The sequence below is a fragment of the Alosa sapidissima genome, chromosome 3 (assembly GCF_018492685.1).
Source record: "Alosa sapidissima isolate fAloSap1 chromosome 3, fAloSap1.pri, whole genome shotgun sequence".
Taxonomy (NCBI): Eukaryota; Metazoa; Chordata; class Actinopteri; order Clupeiformes; family Clupeidae; genus Alosa; species Alosa sapidissima.
In genome coordinates, this window is record NC_055959.1 from 37,529,075 (window position 1) to 37,543,362 (window position 14,288).

A 14,288-nucleotide genomic window follows, 5' to 3' on the forward strand; every position below is an offset into this window, starting at 1 on the left:
GATGTTGATCAGTTTGTTCAGGGTCCTTTTGTCAGATATTGAAGTAATGCACTCCAGTTCAGCTCCCACTACAGAGCCAGCTTTCCTTACCAGCCTGTCAAGTCGCCCAGCATCCTTCTTCTTTGTGCTTCCTCCCCAACATACTACTGCATAGAAGAGGAGGCTGGCAACAACAGACTGGAGAATTAAGTGACTTTAAACATATAATACTCAACCAAGTGTATTTTCTTTGCCTCCCCTTTCAAATACAATATTCAAATTACTTGAGAAAAAATTATATCCCGAAAAAAGTGGATTTTGAGGGGTACAGCTCCATAGACCTCCATTCATTCTGCACTTGTGGACGAGCACCCTCATGTGGAACCAGAGATGGAACTGCAACCAGTTCAGAAACCCGAAGTTTTCTGAGGGTGGCAGTTCTCCCCTTATTAGACATTCTCTGGTCCTGTCCAAATAAAGGCGAAAAGCTCAAAAAATAAACTTGAAAAAAAAAAAAACATTTTTTAGAACAGTGGTTCTCAAATGGGGGTATGTGAAGGCACTCCAGGGGGTACGTGAGATTTTAAAATATACATATATTTAAAAAGTAGAATCCATGCAAAAATACTTTAAAAACAATTAAAACAACAAGCAAATCAGTAAAGAAAATATCAGATATTTAGAATTTAGTAGTTTATACTTATTTAGAATAAGTAAAAATAATATTTCTCAAGAGATAGATACAACAACACATACATTACAATTAAAGGTGGTCTAAGTGATTTCTAAGCTAAAACATTTTTTGTCACATACTGCAAAGAGCAGAGGGCCAGCCATGGCCAACTGGTTAGGGCTTCAGGCTTGTAACCGAAGGGGTTGCCTCACGGGATCAAAAGAGTATATGTACTTATACTTATATATCACCTCACCATCCACTAGCTGCCCCCTGTTATTTTTTCACTTGGTGTGCCAGGATCCCAAGATTACTAAGAGCGGTGTCTCGTTCTGATTTTGGTCCAACCAAAATATCTGGTTTTATATTGTCATTTAGCTTTAAAAACTTAAAAAAATGTTGCCCATCTGGCCATCTGGGTTTGTTGACCACAGAAATATACAGTTGGGTATAGTCTACATAGCTGTGGAAGTTTACATTATGCTGACTTATGATGTTTCCTAACGGAAAAAAGCAGAGGACCAAGACTGCTCCCTTGGGCCACACCGAAGGCCAAATCATGTTTTACAGACACATGACACATTAAAGGGACACCAGGCAACGTTTTCGTGTTAAATACTCATCTTCGTAAGTCGGTATATGGTTAAATGACTCGTTACAGGGCGAATGAAGACTCTCTCGCCCGCCCCCTCTGCCTGTAGGAAGAATATCCCGCTTGCAAGTTCAGTGTATCCGACCCGCCGACCGAAGCAGGCAGGCTAACAAAACGTGCAAACGTGTGTATAATGGCAGAGCCGGCGAAGAAGCAGCGAAAACCCTTGACAGAAGCCGCAAAGAAAAGGAAAAGAGCTTCAGACCTAGCGAGGGGGAGTTTCGTAGAGAAAAAGCATCAGGTGGAGAAGCTGCAGAACACCATAGAGGAGATAGTCAGTGAGAACAACGGATGCTGCTCCACCAATGTGATCTGGCAGGCAGTGGAAAAGGAAACACAGGAGGAAGAGAAGTCCATCAGTAGGAGCAGCAGGAGTAGCAGGAGCAGCAGGAGCAGCAGGAGCAGCAGGAGTAGCAGGAGGAAGAGAAGTCCATCAGTAGGAGAAATTGGGTGCCCTGCTGGGGATTATAGTGATGATAAGTCTAGGAATACTTCATGCTGGAAGAAAATAGTGGATCTCTTTAATATCCAAACATTTAGATTTGGGCAGTAAAATTGTAGAAGGAGCAGGAGGAGCAGCAGGAGTGGCAGCAGCAGCAGCAGCAGGAGTAGCAGGAGGAGGAGTAGCAGGAGTAGCTGCAGGAGCAGGAGGAGTAGCAGGAGGAGCAGCAGCAGCAGGAGTAGCAGCAGCAGGAAGCAGCAGGAGTAGCAGCAGGACCAGCAGGAGCAGAAGGAGCAGCAGGAGGAGCAGCAGGAGGAGGAGTAGCAGGAGTAGCAGCAGGAGCAGCATGAGCAGCAGCAGGAGGAGGAGTAGCAGCAGCAGGAGCAGCAGCAGGAGGAGTAGCAGGAGTAGCAGGAGCAGCAGGAGTAGCAGCAGCAGGAGCAGCAGGAGCAGGAGCAGTAGGAGTAGCAGGAGGAGGAGCAGGAGTAGCAGGAGGAGGAGGAGTAGCAGCAGGAGCAGCAGCAGGAGGAGTAGCAGGAGTAGCTGCAGGAGCAGGAGGAGTAGCAGGAGGAGCAGCAGCAGCAGGAGTAGCAGCAGCAGGAAGCAGCAGGAGTAGCAGCAGGACCAGCAGGAGCAGAAGGAGCAGCAGGAGGAGCAGCAGGAGGAGGAGTAGCAGGAGTAGCAGCAGGAGCAGCATGAGCAGCAGCAGGAGGAGGAGTAGCAGCAGCAGGAGCAGCAGCAGGAGGAGTAGCAGGAGTAGCAGGAGCAGCAGGAGTAGCAGCAGCAGGAGCAGCAGGAGCAGGAGCAGTAGGAGTAGCAGGAGGAGGAGGAGGAGCAGCAGGAGCAGCAGCAGCAGCAGGAGGAGCAGCAGCAGGAGTAGCAGGAGCAGCAGCAGGAGTAGCAGCAGCAGCAGGAGTAGCAGGAGCAGCAGCAGGAGTAGCAGGAGGAGCAGCAGGAGCAGCAGCAGCAGGAGCAGCAGCAGGAGTAGCAGGAGGAGCAGCAGGAGCAGCAGCAGCAGGAGCAGCAGCAGCAACAGGAGTAGCAGGAGGAGCAGCAGGAGCAGCAGCAGCAGCAGGAGTAGCAGGAGGAGCAGCAGGAGTAGCAGCAGCAGGAGTAGCAGGAGGAGCAGCAGGAGCAGCAGCAGCAGGAGCAGCAGCAGCAGCAGCAGGAGTAGCAGGAGGAGCAGCAGGAGTAGCAGCAGCAGGAGGAGTAGCAGGAGCAGCAGCAGGAGTAGCAGCAGCAGCAGCAGGAGTAGCAGGAGGAGCAGCAGCAGCAGGAGGAGTAGCAGGAGGAGCTGCAGGAGGAGGAGTAGCAGGAGGAGGAGTAGCAGGAGCACCAGCAGCAGCAGGAGCAGCAGCAGGAGAGGCTGGGATTCTGGTAGGGGCAGGGGCTGCTGTGGGTATAGCTGGAGGGGTTGTTGGAGGTTTGATGATTGGAGTTGGTGCAGTCGGAGGAGGGATTTTAGGAGCAGAAGCAGCTGAGGATGCTAGCAATCCAAGAGAAGTTGCAGAGATGGCCGCAAGAGCTGTCTTTGATCAAATTAAGGATTTGTTTAGCACGAAAAGGGACCACTTAAACAAACGATCTTGAGTTGTAATTTGACAGATTTTCTTGCACGTTATTATTTGGTTATGAAAATATTGGCCACTTCATATAATTTGATGATTTAGTTTGTGATTTAGTTGTTCCTTTTGCATTTAGATAAAAAAAAACATGCAAAAGTAACACATATTTGAAATATCTTGTAATAAAACATGATAGCCTATTGAAGGACAATCACTGATGTAAATGACTGTATATGATAATCTTAATGCTTTTAGAAATACTTAATCAAAAGTACGGTGTAGCCTATATATTAGGAGTCAGGGGTCAGACACAGGGCTTGACATTAACGGTTGCCGTTGGCAACCAAATTGTGACAAGTGGCAACCTAATTTACACCCCTAGTTGCCCCTGTGGCAACCAGATATTGTAGCCTACTTTGTTCTTGTACTTTATTTTCATTACAATAAATAAATCATAATTGATGACATTCAAACATTTAAGAGGGTCAAGTTTATAACCGTAATGTTATTACCTAGTGTTTGTGTTGATATTATTTTACCATTTGTCCATATGTCAACCACATCTCAGAGGAATGTTCTGTCTGCACTTTAATACACAAAAAAGTTATGTAACTTATGAGAACAGGTATCTTTTAAGTTGCCATGCGGATGTTTTGCTAGAAAGGAAAAGCTTTGTGGTTAGAAGTTTGCAAAAATTATTTTGTGGCAGCAATTTTCATTTTAGAATCATCTCTCTCCCTCTCTCTCTCTTCATCTCTTAAAAAGGCACATGTATAATGTTGCATATAACAAGCAGGACAGAGTGTACCATGCCCTGATAATAAGCATGTATACGTGTGTGTGTGTGTGTGTGTGTGTGTGTGTGTGTGTGTGTGTGTGATGTGGTTCATAGTACCTCTAGTGGTGGTCTACTTACTTCATCAACCAGAGCCTCTATCTCCCTCTGCTGCATGAACGCTGGATTAAACCCCAAACCTAGAGGCTAGTTGGAATGAGTATGTCATAAAGTATGTCCCTCATATGAATATATACCATGAAAAATAGTCTGAAGATGACACCAGTATTAGTGACTTATTAAAAACTTCAACTTCATAATGGTTCTAGCACTTTCAGGTTCTTGGAAATGTAAAGTGTGTTACAAATGAAATGTATTTATGGTTGCATGGGGTTTGTATTGATCAGAGCTGGCACAAGATTAGGACAGGCTTATGGTAGATCAGAGGGGTCAGCTCTAGGGTGACATCTACTGGACATCTTCAGATATATGGAGACCATCTTCAGATATATCAAGACTATTACTGTAATCTGAAGATATATAAAGAGTCTTCAAATTCAGATATACATGTAGCTTACAGATATACAGTATCATATATATGTATATATATATATATATATATATATATATATAATAATTTGCCTTGTTCAGGTGGCGGCCATTGAAAACTACAACCACAAACCATTGTTGTGTTCTATGCATTCGCCAGTAGGTGGCGAAAATACATTACAGTTTTTCTCAGTGGCTTTGGTGCTTTTCTCACATCACTATTAACATTTGCACAGTTAGCTCATTTCTCAAAACAATTAGTGCAAACTGCAAAACCTGGATAACCTGCAAAAGCACGTCACTTGGTCAAAATGGATAGTCCATTCCTCAAAAGCAAGTATTTATGTCAATGAAACTGCCAGTGTCATCAAAATGAGAAGTCTTGACACCATTGTTTATGAACAAGATAGTCAAATGACTTTGTCATGTTTTCATTAAGACAGTTTATGCTCTCAGTGTTTTCCCATGGAAAAAAGGTCAGAACTTGGTGACACCTGGAAATGCTCAAGGCAGTACTTATACAGTCATTTGAAAACTACAGTAAAGTTACAAATTGCTGTAGTTAGGGGAGTAAGTGAGTACAAGACACTGAATATGTACGTTTCACAGTTTTACTGTATACTGTATGCGCTTTGCAATTCTGTTTCCAACCTGTTTCCGAGCTCTCAAAAACTTCCCCCTTTCAAGGTGAGCTGTCCTTAATTGGACGACCACACGTTCAGGTTGGAATTTGGAATTCTCCCACAAATTAACACGCTTGTTCATCAACGCATCATGAATGCATGCACACAAATCTGAAATGCTCTACTTGTATGCTACAATTCATCCAGTTTCCTGCTCAAAGGGCTTATCGATGAAGTTAGCCTGGATGCACCCAGAAGAATCTGTTCAACCCACTCTTCTCTGTAGTAACAGGTGATGCCCAGCTCAGATCTAGTGCTATTATATTATATTATATTATATTATATTATATTATATTATATTATATTATATACTGTATGTCATGCTACCCAACCTGCTGTATGTCCTCTGCTGTACCCTTACTACCAATAAGAAGCCAAAGCACCATGGACCCTAGTGCTGATTGGATCAGGATTTATTGTCTTGTAGATGCTCAATGTCAACCCTGACTGAATGTGTACCAAGTGTAAATTGATTTTCATAATTTATACTTACAGTATATTGATATTATACACTTATAAAGATTGTAAAAAACAACACTTATTTCACTAAACATGTACCAATATATTCACGCTTCACAATTAGCAAAAATGAGATTCACCAAGGCCCCATATCATGGGACAGGGGGGTGAACTACTACAGTAGTTTTAAAATGAGCCACCAAAAAACGGAAAGGATTCGCTCATAACATACTTTTCATCAGATCAGAGAAATGTGTATGTGTGGGCCCTCTGTCAGGCAGCTGAAATTCTGTGTGCGTGTGTGTGTGTGTATGTGTGTGTGTGTGTCTGTGTGTGGGCCCTCTGTCAGGCAGCTGAAATACCATTGGTAGAGCACATCAGTAAGGATCTATATATCTCAGGACAATAAATGCAAGGACTGATATGAACCCTCACAGTAAATCATTTAATAAATACTTTGTTGGCTTTTAAAAGGAGCAAGAAAAGAACAACATGACAGAAGAAAACTGATTGAAAATACAGTTCCAGAATTTGTGTTTGAACAAGGCAAAGGAGACATGTGATGACATAAGTCAGTTCCCCTGTAGCATAGAGGCCCCCCAGCCAGCAGCTAAGCCTCAGATACAAGCAGGTCAGACCTGGGGTGGCCCTGCATTAGGTCAGATCAGACCTGGGGTGCATGGCCCTGCATTCTATCGGGTCAGGGCTGGCTATTCTCCAATGCCTGCTCTTGTATAGTCATCACTCATGGCCTGTGTGATCTATTCTTTGTCCAACTGTCCAATCTATTAAACATGCACATCCCAATCCACCCAAAGCCAACTCCTGTGAGGGCAATATAATTTGGGGCAGAATTGCTTACAATGGCCTACTATTCATTCAACTATCCAGTTGTCCCATCCATAGTCTGTGGATTCTAGTCATTGCCCAATGCCCATGCCAATACTGTGTGTAGCATTATGAGGGTTAGCTTAGCTGCTAACATTATGAGGATTAGCTGAGCATAGCTGCCAACATTATGTGGGTTAGCCTAGCATTGCTGCTAACACTGTGAGATGGAGGGCCTCCATTAACATGGTCAGGCAGCCTATGGATCCATAGCAGATGTGGGCCGCATCCAGGCCAGAACAAGCGACTGTGTGGGAGCCCACAGCCGAATTCTGATCCATCTTTGTAGCGTCTGGAGGACCGGACCTCTCAACTCTCCTGAGGAGGGAGCTGCTTGTCTGCGGAGGGTTGTGTGGTCCTGGTCCGTCTCCATGGCAACAGGCTTCCGTCCGTCCCACTGCCAGTGCCGGTATCTTTCTCCTGATTTCAAAAACACAGAAACCAACCAGTCCCATTTACTACCGCATACACAAACCCCTACACCAACTACACTCACATACATAATTACATACAGTAATCACATACTACATACACTCCTATACACAACTACATTCTCATACACAATTACATACAGTACTCACATACTACATACACCCCTATACACAACTACACTCTCACACACAATTACACACACTCCTATACACAACTACACTCTCATACACAATTGCATACACTCCTATACACAATTACACTGACATACACAACTACACTGACATACACAACTACACTCTCATACACAATTGCATACACTCCTACGATTACACTCACATACACAGTTACACACACTCCTATACACAACTTTACTCACATACAGTATTACACACACTCCTATACACTAGTGCACACTCATACAGTATTACACACACTCCTATACACTAGTGTACACTCATACAGTATTACACACACTCCTATACACTAGTGTACACTCATACAGTATTACACACACTCCTATACACTAGTGTACACTCATACAGTATTACACACACTCCTATACACTAGTGCACACTCATACAGTATTACATACGCTCCTATACACAAACACTCTCATACACAATTGCATACATTCCTGCACACTCACATACACAATTGCACACACTCCTATACACTAGTGCACACTCATACAGTATTACACACACTCCTATACACTAGTGTACACTCATACAGTATTACACACACTCCTATACACTAGTGCACACTCATACAGTATTACACACACTCCTATACACTAGTGCACACTCATACAGTATTACACACACTCCTATACACTAGTGCACACTCATACAGTATTACACACACTCCTATACACTAGTGTACACTCATACAGTATTACACACACTCCTATACACAAACACTCTCATACACAATTGCATACATTCCGGCACACTCACATACACAATTGCACACACTCCTATACACAAGTGCACTCTCATACACCTTTATTCAATCCTGAACACATTGTACTTTCATATTCTCACCCCCTCAAAACCATTCAACTTTCTTCTTGTCTGAGCTCTCAGAAATCTTCCCCTTTCTTGGAAGACTACTTGGTCAGGTGCTGACTCAGTCCGTTGGAACTCTCCCACAAATAAACACACTTATTGTTTATCATGCACCATGAATGCATACACACAAAGCTTAAATGCCCTGCTTGTATGGTGCGATTCACACGTCTTCTTGTCCTAGAGGCTGAGTGAAGAAGTGAAGAAGAAATCTGTTCAACTTAGGCTACTCTAAAAAGTTCAGAGCTCTTTTACACCGAGAAAAAACTGGATGGATGGATAACGTGATCCAACTTGTCAGTGGACAACAAAACACTTCTCCATACTCACAGGTGATGGCCAGCTCAAATCCAGTGCTATAATATGATATACTGTATGTCATGCTACCCAACCTGCTGTATGTCCTCTGCTGTACCCTTACTACCAATAAGAAGCCAAAGCACCACGTACCCTAGTGCTGGTTGGATCAGGATTTATTGTCTTGTTAGGTGCCCAATGTCAGCCCACTGAATGAGGACTGAGGATCAAGACAAAGGCAAAGGCTTGGAAGAATCTGGAAATGGCTCTCGTCTCGCCTGTGTGATCTTTCACATTCAGTCACAGTGTACCAAGCGTAAATTGATTGATATCTATCTTGTATAGAAAGTGTATATGCTGGCAGAAAATGTGCGTTCCTAATGAATAATCAATACAATGTTCTTATCCAACACAGCCCTGGCTGCCTATTAAAGATCTATTCTCACCACACGTGATCTGCAAGCACAACACACTGACTAGCACTCTGAAGGACCATTGTGTATGATAATGTGCTGTATAAAAAAATTTGAACTTGAACTAGCAAATATATGTTGATACTGTATGTCCATGCATCCTGTACTGGATGGGACTCAGTGCACTTGAAAACAAACACACTGCACTTGAAAACACCCACATAATGCCTTTGTCAAGACATGCTAGCAAGGAGACTCAGAGCCATGTGGGTAGTCTGGCATGCACCAGAGGGCATGGGGTGGGGCACAGAGGGTGTTTACAGCACAGCACATACAGTACAGCACAACACAACGCAACGCAGCACAGCACAGTACAGTACAGCACAACACAGCACAGCACAGCACAACACAACACAACACAACACAACACAACACAACACAACACAACACAACCCACTGTCCCACTCACAGATTTCAGGATTATGTGATTATGCTTCTGTGGTTCTGCTGGGGATATATTTGGGTTGTTACTGGTGCCTGCTGACCTGGGCATTTCCACCTGTCCCACCTGCGTGTGTGTGTGTGTGTGTGTGTGTGTGTGTGTGTGTGTACATATGTACTGCTCTCACCTCAGCAGCTGACTGTGTGTGTGTGTGTGTGTGTGTGTGTGTGTGCGTGAATCTGTGAGGTGCATGTGTGTGTGCACTGAACATGTATGAATAAATGTGTGTGTATGTGTGTGTGTGTGTGTGTGTGTGTGTGTGTGTGTGTGTGTATGTGTGCATATGTACTGCTCTCACCTCAGCAGCTGACTGTATGTGTGTGTGCGTGTGTGTGTGTGTGCGTGTGCGTGCATATGTGTGTGTTTGAACTTCACTTTTATGTTGACACAACAGAATGCATGTTTAATGACTGAGAGGCTGCTGGCTTCACAGTCTCCAGTCAAACAACAAGCTGTCAGGCTCCAGTCAGATCGAGACAATCACAGAAAAGAAAAGGAATTGATTCATTTAGCCATGAAAAACCCTGTGTGTGTGTGTGTGTGTGAAAAACACTGCATCTACAAATCATAAGTTATACACCACCCAGCGCAATACCAAATTTGATCAATGACTTGACCAGCAAAGCAAAATGTGTATGTGTGTGTGTGTGTACACTTGTACATGTTTTGTGTACGTGTGTGTGTGTGTGTGTGTGTGTGTGTGCGTGCGTTGTGTGTGTGTGTGTGTGTGTGTGTGTGTGTGTGTGTGCGCTGATCTCACCTCCTCAGCTGACTGCGAGAGGCTCTGATAGGGGTGAGATGGCTGCTGAGGTTCTCCAGTCTGTTGCTTGGACACCTGCAGACCCAACAACATGAAATGGTCACTCAACAAAGACCTCTGGGTAATGTAGTCATGCAAATCAATGGAAGACTGTCATGTGTGGTGCTGTATTTAAGTACAATATAAGCTAATGCAAGATGGAGGACCATAATGGTGTGTTCAAGACACCTTCAAACCTACACCTTTATGGTACAGGGGACTGGTCTACACATAGCACCTTTATGGTACAGGGGACTGGTCTACACATAGCACCTTTATGCTACAGGGGACTGGTCTACACATAGCACCTTTATGCTACAGGGGACTGGTCTACACATAGCACCTTTATGGTACAGGGGACTGGTCTACACATAGCACCTTTATGCTACAGGAGACTGGTCTACACATAGCACCTTTATGCTACAGGAGACTGGTCTACACATAGCACCTTTATGCTACAGGAGACTGGTCTACACATAGCACCTTTATGCTACAGGAGACTGGTCTACACATAGCACCTTTATGCTACAGGAGACTGGTCTACACATAGCACCTTTATGCTACAGGAGACTGGTCTACACATAGCACCTTTATGCTACAGGAGACTGGTCTACACATAGCACCTTTATGGTACAGGAGACTGGTCTACACATAGCACCTTTATGCTACAGGAGACTGGTCTACACATAGCACCTTTATGCTACAGGGGACTGGTCTACACATAGCACCTTTATGGTACAGGAGACTGGTCTACACATAGCACCTTTATGCTACAGGAGATCCCAGCAGCTGTTGCGGAGCCTACCGATGAGTCAGCCTTAGCGGTGGTCTGAGTGCCGGACTTCCCTGAGCTCCTCATCCTCTCGCTGAACCAGGAGAACGGCACGAGGGAGGGGGCAGATGAGCGTGATGGACGCGTCTCCGTCGACTCTCTGGGGGGGGGGGGGGGGGCAGACTTACTGCATGTAGGCTACTGCATGTGCAATGCCACTGAGAAACATCAAGTTAGCCACTCGCCACTTACATTCTGTTAGCCCGGTCTTTCCTGACCTTGCCGTACGTCCGTCTCAACGTTACCCTGTTCGAAGGAGATACATTTACATAAAATCTATAAAACATATGAAAATACACTTCTATTACATCAACATCTCTTAGTATGAACATATAAAAAGGGCTCTATATTAGCCAGAGGCCTTTGATCTAGGTATTAGTAGGCTACCACTATAAGTCAGCAGAATCACTGGTATTTGTAAGAGGGTACACGGTACCCCTTGTTGTTTTTACCCCAGGTCAAGAAAGCGCCTCTTGGTCTTTTTGTCCAGGAGAACGGTGGGACTGCCCGCTTCATCTGTTCCATGGCTGTCATCTGTAACCACAGAAACAGGTCTGATGATGGACAGCTCTCTAGAACAGATCCAGAGCTGATCTTCACGCATTACTGATAGTGTGTGTGTGTGTGTGCATGTGTGTGTGTGTGTGATATTTGGCTAACACCATGCACATGGCAAGTATGGAACACGTACGTCCCACTGCGACAGCTTAAAATCCATCTGACCTTCACTCGGTGAGTGGTCCCCCTGGTGCAGGTTGGACAGGGCCTCCTTGTGCGGGTGAGACCGGTCCCCATGGTGCAGGTCGGTGCGGTTCTCCTCGCTCAGGGGCCCTTCCTGCTGCTGGCTGCCCAGTGAAGCAGCGCCAGAGCTGGACTGCAGCCGGGCAGAGGAGGGACTGCTCACGGGACTGAGCAGCAAGGCCTCCTGGGAAGAGTCGCTCTGCAGGGGCCGGTGTCTCCTGCGCACCTCCGCCAGGGCCGGGCCCATCAGGCAGGGGTCAAAGGTGAAGGCGCGTCCCCGCTGGGCAGGGGAGATTGCTGGGAGGTCGGGCGAGGCGGAGGACGAAGGCTGCAGGAGGGAGTGCAGCGGAGAGCAGGAGCTGTGCAGGGGGCTGCTGTAGCTCTGAGAGGACTGAGGCACGACACAAAACACAGATCAGGACTCGGACATGGTCAACCAGCAGGACTGAGGCACCACACAAAACACAGATCAGGACTCGGACATGGTCAACCAGCAGGACTGAGGCACCACACAAAACACAGATCAGGACTCGGACATGGTCAACCAGCAGGACTGAGGCACCACACAAAACACAGATCAGGACTCGGACATGGTCAACCAGCAGGACTGAGGCACCACACAAAACACAGATCAGGACTAGGACATGGTCAACCAGCAGGACTGAGGCACCACACAAAACACAGATCAGGACTCGGACATGGTCAACCAGCAGGACTGAGGCACCACACAAAACACAGATCAGGACTAGGACATGGTCAACCAGCAGGACTGAGGCACCACACAAAACACAGATCAGGACTCGGACATGGTCAACCAGCAGGACTGAGGCACCACACAAAACACAGATCAGGACTAGGACATGGTCAACCAGCAGGACTGAGGCACGACACAAAACACAGATCAGGACTCGGACATGGTCAACCAGCAGGACTGAGGCACCACACAAAACACAGATCAGGACTCGGACATGGTCAACCAGCAGGACTGAGGCACCACACAAAACACAGATCAGGACTCGGACATGGTCAACCAGCAGGACTGAGGCACCACACAAAACACAGATCAGGACTCGGACATGGTCAACCAGCAGGACTGAGGCACAAGACAAAACACAGATCAGGACTCGGACATGGTCAACCAGCAGGACTGAGGCACCACACAAAACACAGATCAGGACTCGGACATGGTCAACCAGCAGGACTGAGGCACGACACAAAACACAGATAAGGACTCGGACATGGTCAACCAGCAGGACTGAGGCACCACACAAAACACAGATCAGGACTCGGACATGGTCAACCAGCAGGACTGAGGCACAAGACAAAACACAGATCAGGACTCGGACATGGTCAACCAGCAGGACTGAGGCACCACACAAAACACAGATCAGGACTAGGACATGGTCAACCAGCAGGACTGAGGCACAAGACAAAACACAAATAAGGACTAGGACATGGTCAACCAGCAGGACTGAGGCACAAGACAAAACACAGATCAGGACTAGGACATGGTCAACCAGCAGGACTGAGGCACAAGACAAAACACAGATCAGGACTAGGACATGGTCAACCAGCAGGCCTGAGGCACGACACAAAACACAGATCAGGACTCGGACATGGTCAACCAGCAGGACTGAGGCACAAGACAAAACACAGATCAGGACTAGGACATGGTCAACCAGCAGGACTGAGGCACAAGACAAAACACAGATCAGGACTAGGACATGGTCAACCAGCAGGACTGAGGCACAAGACAAAACACAGATCAGGACTAGGACATGGTCAACCAGCAGGACTGAGGCACGACACAAAACAAAGATCAGGACTCGGACATGGTCAAACAGCAGGACTGAGGCACAACAAAACACAGATCAGGTCATGGACATGGTCAACCAGCAGGGGCAGTCGTGGCCTACTGGTTAGGGCTTCGGACTTGTAACCGGAGGGTTGCCAGTTCGAACCCCGGCCAGTAGGAACGGCTGAAGTGCCCTTGAGCAAGGCACCTAACCCCTCACTGCTCCCCGAGCGCCGCTGTTGTTGCAGGCAGCTCACTGCGCCGGGATTAGTGTGTGGGAATAGCTCACTAATTCACGGATTGGGATAAATGCAGAGACCAAATTTTCCTCACGGGATCAAAAGAGTATATATACTTATATAACCAGCAGGACTAAGGCACGACACAAAACACAGACACGAACACGGTCAAGCAGCAGGACTGAGTCACAACACAAAACACAGATCAGGACACGGACACGGTCAAGCAGCAGGACTGAGGCATGAGACAGAACCCAGTTCAGACAGAACAAATCAGACCATCGGAGTAAATCAAACCAATAGAGCAAATCAAACCATCAGAGTAAATCAGACCATCGGAGTAAATAACTCTATTGGAGTAAAACCCGCCGATGCCCACGGTGCCAAAGATAACCATAGTTAGGCCCTGAGTCCACCAATCGCTGAAAGCGCCCTCAACCTCATTTTCAGAGCACTTTGTCAAGTGTTTATTGTTGCTAGGTTACGAAGTTTCGATTGGTCGTCGA

General features: G+C 46.2%; 1 protein-coding gene across 2 annotated transcripts in view; it reads right to left on the reverse strand.

The window, feature by feature from the left end:
* Positions 1-6,203: 6,203 nt before the first annotated feature.
* samd14 (sterile alpha motif domain containing 14) overlaps positions 6,204-14,288 on the reverse strand; it is a 14,415-nt gene continuing 6,330 nt past the window's right edge. For both annotated transcript variants that reach the window (XM_042085994.1, XM_042085995.1), the window contains exons 4-9: positions 11,731-12,139; positions 11,460-11,541; positions 11,200-11,253; positions 10,981-11,107; positions 10,137-10,211; positions 6,204-7,085 (exon numbers count right to left, since the gene is read on the reverse strand). In XM_042085994.1, coding sequence (XP_041941928.1) covers positions 6,975-7,085; positions 10,137-10,211; positions 10,981-11,107; positions 11,200-11,253; positions 11,460-11,541; positions 11,731-12,139 — 858 coding nt within the window. In that variant the 3' untranslated portion in view covers positions 6,204-6,974. The remainder of the gene's footprint in view (positions 7,086-10,136; positions 10,212-10,980; positions 11,108-11,199; positions 11,254-11,459; positions 11,542-11,730; positions 12,140-14,288) is intronic.